This window comes from Lolium rigidum, chromosome 3 (genome assembly GCF_022539505.1).
Source record: "Lolium rigidum isolate FL_2022 chromosome 3, APGP_CSIRO_Lrig_0.1, whole genome shotgun sequence".
In the NCBI taxonomy this organism is placed as follows: Eukaryota; Viridiplantae; Streptophyta; class Magnoliopsida; order Poales; family Poaceae; genus Lolium; species Lolium rigidum.
This window is the reverse complement of record NC_061510.1, coordinates 71589403-71596978: the sequence shown is the minus strand read 5'-3', so window position 1 is coordinate 71596978 and position 7576 is coordinate 71589403. Positions and strand designations below refer to the sequence as shown.

General features: G+C 48.3%; 1 protein-coding gene across 1 annotated transcript; it reads right to left on the bottom strand.

Annotated features, from left to right (window-relative positions):
• Positions 1-6122: 6122 nt before the first annotated feature.
• Positions 6123-7025, bottom strand: LOC124696746 (phytosulfokines-like). Its single transcript, XM_047229426.1, has 2 exons — positions 6853-7025; positions 6123-6731 (listed from the first exon to the last, which is right to left on the bottom strand). The coding sequence occupies exons 1-2, from the start codon at positions 6973-6975 to the stop codon at positions 6546-6548; spliced, it is 309 nt and encodes a 102-aa protein (XP_047085382.1). The 5' UTR covers positions 6976-7025; the 3' UTR covers positions 6123-6545.
• Positions 7026-7576: the final 551 nt, after the last annotated feature.

Genomic DNA, 7576 nt, shown 5'->3' with positions numbered 1-7576 from the left:
TCATCCGATTCCCAAAAATATATAATATTTCCTACACAGAGAAATCGTTATGTAAGATAAAATGCTGTAAAAATGGAGACGCCGTTCAATTAGTGTTTCGTAAAAAGGATAATCAAAAGAGAGTATCAAGCGAGAAATCAAACTTGTAAAATATTTTGATGTGTTGTCGAGCCAAAACAGGTCCATTGAGCCATCCTTGTTGCCAGTTTTGCCGATCCAGAGCTGATGATGGTCACCTGCATTCTGCAATGGACCTACAATGTGCACACATATATGCCTAGAAACCTTTTGCTATTTTTATACCACTCATATAAGCATTATCTGTTCTCTTTCCACTCTCATACGTATTGTTGTTATTGCATTTCCGTAGAATTTGCATTATATTGGAAATTGAGAAGAAGCTAACTCTGATGTGACCAGGAGAATTGCCGTCATGCCAATTGACATCAGTGTCCCTCAAAACCGTGTTCACTGAGTCTAAATAGTTGATTTAACCAACCCATGATCTTGAGCTTATCTGAAGGTCAAATTACCTTTAGCTTGCAATAGGGTAGATCATGAATTCAGAAACATAACTTGTAGAGACCTCTAAAGTGGCATGGTATTAGCCATTGTTGCAGGGACATGTCTTAAGTTTAGGAAGACCGGATTGGCGTTTTTGCATTATCGTACGAACTACTTTGAACATTGGTGATTAGACAAACCACAAAATATGTCCAACTCCAATGACGTGTCCTAGTAATCAGTTCCAGTTTGAATTTGCATAAGGAAAGGACAAAAATTCAAGTTTGTATCAGTTGCATTTTGACATACCTTAGAACTTCTGATAACTTCAAATTCAAAAATACAGTTGTGCAACACTTCTAAACTAATCTGTGGAGACCATGAGGCACCTTCTCACATGATGCTCCTTCTTCAGGACGATTTGGTTTGAGGTCCTGTTATGGATCCGATCCATCTCAGGCCCTCCCACGGCTGAGGGTGACTTTGTAGAGTGGTGGTCGCTGGTGGTGCGGACCGCCCCTCGCCAACTGCGCAAGGGTACTTCGTCGGTTATCATGCTTACGGTATGGTGGATTTGGAAACACCGAAACGCGGCGGTCTTCGAGAACGCACGGCCTTCGGTGACATCCTTGTTCAACGACATCGTGGGCGAGGCGCGGCTATGGGCGGACGCGGGCGCCCGAGGTGTGCGCCAGTTACTCCCCTAGTTTAGACTTTTTGTTCCTTTTCTTGGGTCGAGTTGTACAGCGTGTTGTGTCCGTCCTCGGACTTGTACATAAACTCTTCTTTTTTTATCAATGCATCAAAATGCAAGGCTTTTGCGTTTTCACGAAAAAAAAATAAACGCCAGCTAGCTCGATACTCCAACCCACGTTAGGTGATGATCTATAGAGGATACCTGACAAGGTGAATAGATTATTCAACCGGACAGAAGAAAATATTCTTATGATCAAGTCACGTAAACTGTTTCATGAGTTTGGCTGTCAGCTACCTTCTCATCATCTAGAGCGGAGTTTTGGTCTCTTGTAAAATATCACTCGTATCTTACTATGCTGCCATCTGAGCGTGCCACCAAGATCACCATGCTGGGTCGGGCTGTGATTCCATATGATAATCGTGGACTGTGGACACTGCGAGCTCCGGATGAAAGTGGACAAGTCCACGGAATTTTCCACGTTACCTGCATCAGCCGCACAAGGCGCCTGCGTCCGCTACTGCAACTGCCTGCAGAGCCCAGCAGGATTTGCAGGACATGTAGGACCTGCTCTAGCTCGCCGTCGTCGAGCAACGTCTCCCTCTCCCGGCCGCACCCTCCTCCACCGCCTCCTCCTTCGCTCAATCGCCGCATCCGGCATCTCCGCGCGATCCAATTCCCCCACCGCCGCCGCACCGAGGAGCCCATGAATCCAAGAATCCGGCCATGGACACGGACCCGCTGCTCCCGACCACCGCCGCCCCGCACCTCCTGCAGCCGCTGCCGGAGAACTTCTCCTTCTCCGACTCCGGTGGCGCCCCCCAACTCGCCCTCCCCGTCCTCCTCCTACAAGGACCGCTTCATCTTCGGGCCCCTTCTCGACCACCAGCCGTCGCCCCCTCCCCAGCCCCGCCGCCGCTGCCGCCGCTGCCGCACCACTACAACGTTCCCATGTGGTGCCTGGCCCGCACTTTGCTTGTGCGGCTGATGCAGGTAACGTGGAAAATTCCGTGGACTTGTCCACTTTCATCCGGAGAAAGACCGGCCGGAAGCTTTTGTTCGAAATGGATCAAACGATAGCATCCCCGTCACCGTCCCAGTAGCAGTTATGTCGATGTCGTGCCCGGCTGCTCGAGCCAAGAGGCGAGTGCCGTGTGCCGTCGATGGCACCAACACTCACGGCCGTGAGTGGCGGCTACAATCGCCAGGGCGAAGCTGCTCGCGTGCGCGCACAACGGGGAAACCGATCCAAAGACGTTCGCCTATGCCTGCGTTCAAGAAAACCAACAAAGCATCGCTGACCTTTTTAGCGACGGGATTACTTCTGGTGTGTGCCTATGTTTCAGTTGACTGAGATTTTTTTAAGTCTCAGTCAACTCAGAAAAGTTCAACTGCAGTTCAAAAAAATGCGCAACTCAAATCAGTTGCACTTTTCTAGTAGAGAAGTGAAATTGCACTTTTTTGATAGAAAAGTGCAATTCAGGTGCATTTTTTTAGGTGACTGAGACTTAAATAATTCTCAGTTGAGACTTAGCAAAACCGTTACTTCTGTGTCTCATGCCATGTTTATTGAAGCAAAGATCACAGCCCAGCACTGATTTGACGAGATAATGTACTGACGCCGGACTGACTACTGACCTACTCGTCTAGCAATTGATGTGACTTGCAAATAGATAGCCAGCAACACAGTTTAAGAACTCAGAATTACAATAAGGTAGTACTTGAAATCAAACAAGCAATTCAGTGCAAGGGCCACAAGCCGCAGCAAAAGAGATGATAGACAGCAGATAAATAGTTGAGCATACAGCAGATAATACCATGCCGAACAACAGGCCAAGACATACTTCAGCAGAACAACACCACACCATACAATAGCATTACTTTTTTTTCCCGACTGATTAGAGCGATTAGAACTCCTCCTGCTCGTCCCGCTACAGGTCCAAACACAGGCACACTACACCACCTCCTCCTCCTCCTCGTTACCGCAATCGCATAGCCAGGCCAAGGCGTAGCCCTGGGTGCTGGACTGGGTGAGGATGTCCCACTCAAAGTCCCTCAGATCCTGCACAGTCCGGATGGCATCGAGCTCGATCTGATCGAGTTTGGGCCTGCAGGAGATACGCGGGAGGACGGGAGGGGCCGGCTGCAGCGTCATGAAGCAGTCGACCATCTCCTGGTCCACCCGCTCCAGTCTTCTCGCGCACTTCTGCCCCGTCTCCTGGGACTTGATGCACGGCTTGCCGCCTTCCGCGATCATCCTGCACGTGAAGCCCGGAGAGCCCTTCTTCCGGCCACTGATGATCAGAGCGGCGAGGTCGAGCTCGGAGATTTTCGCCGCCTCCTTCTCGGGGCTGGGGGTCTTGACGAACTCTATTTTGTTGGAGTCCAAGGGAGAAGCCGGCGCTCCGAGAAGCGGAACCTGCACCAACGGAGCGCTCGCCATTGCCTCCTTCCTCTTCCTCTGCTCCTCGCTCTCAACCTAGGGCTTGATCTCGATCTCGACTTGTTGGGGGCTGGGGCTGTGGGAGCGCAAGCGATTGTGTAGGGGGAGAGCGCAGGCCCGGGGGTATGTATAGGCAGCCAACCCTAGATCGGCACCTTCGAATCGGATCCCGTCTCCGAGTCCGACTCTCCTTTGTCTATTGCCGTCTCTTCCTTTGACCAAAATTCTTGTGCAAAATAGGGGTACACTTAGTTTGAATCATCAGCATCAACTTGATTGGATAAAAGCGGGAGGAGGAGGAGAGAGAAAGCTATTTTTCCATCTACCATGGCGAGTGGGAATTTCGAGGAATAAACCACCCTCCGAGATTCAAAGAGAGAGAGAGAGAGAGAGAGAGAGAGAGAGACGTTTTGAGGCGGCTCTAAAACCCATCTAGGGTTTCGTCCCTCTTGCCGGCGATGATGCCGGTCCGCTCCGTCTCCGGTGCCGTTGGGGCTTTGGAGGTGTGGTGGACCGCGGCCTCTCGCCGGCGGGAAGGTTTCAGTTTTCAGTTCTTCGTTTAGTTTGTTTTCGGTGTCTTCTTTGGGATGGTGAGGCGACTGCTACTTCCTGAAGTCAGAATAAGATGCTCCCCATCCTATCCTCGCTTCGGTGGTGCATCTAGCGCAGACGGAGGATGCGTGGAGTTGTGTGTCTGGCGGATCCCCCGTGATCCGATCGTCTTTCGTGTTCGATTGTGTGGTTTCAGGTCAGTCTCTTACGAGCTATGGTTGTCATCATTGGCGATGGTTGCTGCTCTGGTCCGCTGGTCCTTTGGGGCCTTAGCACGACGACTTTCCGTGTGTCTACTACAACAAGCTCTACTACGACAAGTTTTTCCTGGCTCCGATGATGGAGGGGCGAGGACGGCGGCGCGCCTTCAGCTCGTGCTAGTGTCTGTAGTCGTCGCTAGGTGGTCCAACGACCTATTTGTAATTTTTATTACTTTTAGGCATCTTTGTACTTGATGATTATTAATGGATTGGTGGAATTTTCGCAGAAACATTGGATCAAACGACGAAAGACTATATCATGGTTTTTCATTCTGAAATTCCAAGTCAAGCAAACACCAAACGGCATCTTCAACAAGGGAATGACACGGAAAAAAAAGCTACCATTGCGAGGGAAAACCACTTAGATCAAATCTAGGGCTTTCATCGGTGAGATCTGGATTGGGTACTAGAATAACACCACCAAATCGATGCCAAATGGAATAGAACAATCTATGAAAGCGGTTGGTCATTGACATGGCCAAATTGTATATTCGTTTGCATAACATAACTGTAGCTATAAGGAAAAGTGAGACATCAATGGCTTCACCGACTGCTGGCCTAACAGGTACGGAATAAAGCTATGCAGTCCTGATATGACACTGGCAGGTTCATCAAGGATATATGAGTTGGCGAGCTGATTCTAAAGTTTGAACATCCTAATGGAGTTGACTTTAGAGCAAAGGTCTCGCATCCTATCAGGGTATGTACAATTGTCCAAATCAGCTGTCTGCAAGCAGGTGTCACCTAGGATTTTTTAGGACGTGGATGAAAGAGAAGGATGGAGGAGACGAAAGGTGTCAACAATCTTACCGACGCTCCGCATATAGAACTGACGACAGGTTTTCGACTGACGACACCTCTTCTCTGAAACTAAATCAAGTGGCAACTGCTCCTTATAAGACATTACAGAGTGGAACCAACTATTGGAGCAGATAATAACAGAGTTGACAAACAAAGCATGCACTATTCGGTCCAGACTCAACCGCTACAGAAACTTTATCAATTATTTTGCCACTAGGAGCTTGACAAATAATGATGGAGTAATAGACCAAGTAAGGAACTCTGACAGCAGAAAAGTCAATGCGCTTATAATAGCGAGAGCAGGTAGGCTGGTTCTGGTCGTCTAATCCTGACTGCTTCTAGTCCTCTCTGCATTGTTGGACAGTTCCATTCCGTAGAGCCAGATTCATGACGTCGAGTTGGCTAACTAACAATCAGCTTAGCTGCGATGGTTTAACCAATGATGAAGACCAGTATGTCGGCTGAATTATAGTGGCGATTCTTGCACGCATATTCTTGAAATAGTACGTCAATACAAGAGGAAGCGGACTTTTGGCTCTTGGGTGCAACGCACCCCCATAGAGCAAAAAAAATTATAGTAATTTAAAAAAGTCAAAACAAATTTGAATCTTTCTGAAAATCAAGGATGATCAAGTTTGTACTTGTAAAAAAATGTTTGGAAAGGAAATGTTTCCCATGGTCTTCACGGCAAAAAAGACAAAATTATGACGAATATAAAGTGAATAGTACATGGTCATGGGATGTTTCAAGTTTGTTTTCTTTGTCCTAGGATACAATTAAAGTAATTTCCTAGGGAAATACAGTACCTCATCATCTTTGATGAATTTTTTTAAATATTTTTTTATTTTTCCAAGTATAGGGGGGTGTGTGGCATCCGGGAACCAATATGTATTTCCCGTTAATATATTCATTATAAAAAGTACAAAAGTAGTATTGTAGCAAGTAGAAATTTTAGCGACATGAAGCACATGGAATACACATGCTCGATCGAAAAAAACACACACACATGCTGATCGGTGTGCACAGTGCGTGTCGAGAACAGAGCTACATACCTACAGTATATGCATGATAACTAGATACATGACCTAAGGAGAAGGCAACAAGGGAATCATGCAAAAAGAGGCGACTATAGGTATAGTAATTCACATGGGACAGGACCGCAGAACAGGTTGACGTGCTCATGAAGGATGCCATCTTAACAAGCTAGGTCCCTGGCGATCGAAATTGAGGCTTCATGCAGAGTTCATGGAGTCCCTTTGTAAGCACGAGCAGCTTCAGCACGCCGGATAATCTAGTTGTGTTTCCCTTGGGTGTAGATGTAGTCGGTGTGAGCGACGAGGGTCCTCCTCATCAGGCACTCCTCCGCTCCTTCCCCTCCCTCGCAGTCTCTCATCGCCTCCACCGGATCTTCCTGCGCCATCACCATCCCGGTTCCTAAGGCAGCGCTCTTCTCATGGGCAATGGCGGATTCAGCACCCTGCAAAACAGCGAACCGGACATTGTATTTGTAAGATGGCAAGCGACGGAACCATCGTCAAATTGTGCGCAGTTCAGGTTAAAAGCAACACGAAGTGCAGATTGCTAGGTTATCGTCGTACCTGTGATTTGTGCTGGCTGGATCCTGGTCCGGTCCTCGCCGCCTGCCCCCTCGGGCAGAGTAGGCACAGCAGCAGCAGAGCTGCCACCAACAAGAGAGTGGCCTGCTTGGAGAAGAAGGCCATCTCTTCAGCTGTCTGTGATCGGGGTTGGGTAGGTGGTATGCAAGCATCCACCCATGGACATATATATAGCGAGAGAGAGAAGAGATGCCGTGGCTAGTTCTAGGCGAGTGGGTGGCCTAGGCACACGACAAGTATGCACTGGCACACAGGAGCCGTGCGGCCGTGCCGTAGCACTTAGGTATCCGGCGTTCTTCGAGTATATCTACCTTCTGGATTCTGACGATGACGCGCCCGCATGTTCACTTAAGAGAGATAATTTCAGCTTTCGTGTAATTATCAGCGGCCGGACTGGATTGTCGTCCTTTCTAGAGGCTATCCGTCCCTCAAGTACTTGAGCTTTGAAAAATTGGAGGTGGTGGTTGGTTGAGAAATGACTTTGCCGTGCACGAAACCATTATGTTTGGTTGCGAACTAATACTTGTGAGATATCCGAAATATAACGAAACTTAATGATCCCCTATAGGCTAAGGAGGAAATAGTGCAAGTTCGCCGGTAACCACATGCACGAGACAATTGCTGCTCTCGTTGTCGGGGGGATGATCCCCTATAGGCTAAGGGTATAGCATAATAGCCAAGTTATCTCCATATGCCGGCTCGGATA

Excerpts from the sequence above, each read along its gene's own strand:
- LOC124696746 (XM_047229426.1), bottom strand. The coding sequence starts at position 6,975 with ATGGCCTTCTTCTCCAAGCAGGCCACTCTCTTGTTGGTGGCAGCTCTG. Across the intron at positions 6,732-6,852 it reads CCAGCCAGCACAAATCACAG|GGTGCTGAATCCGCCATTGC; the intron begins GTACGACGATAA and ends GCTGTTTTGCAG.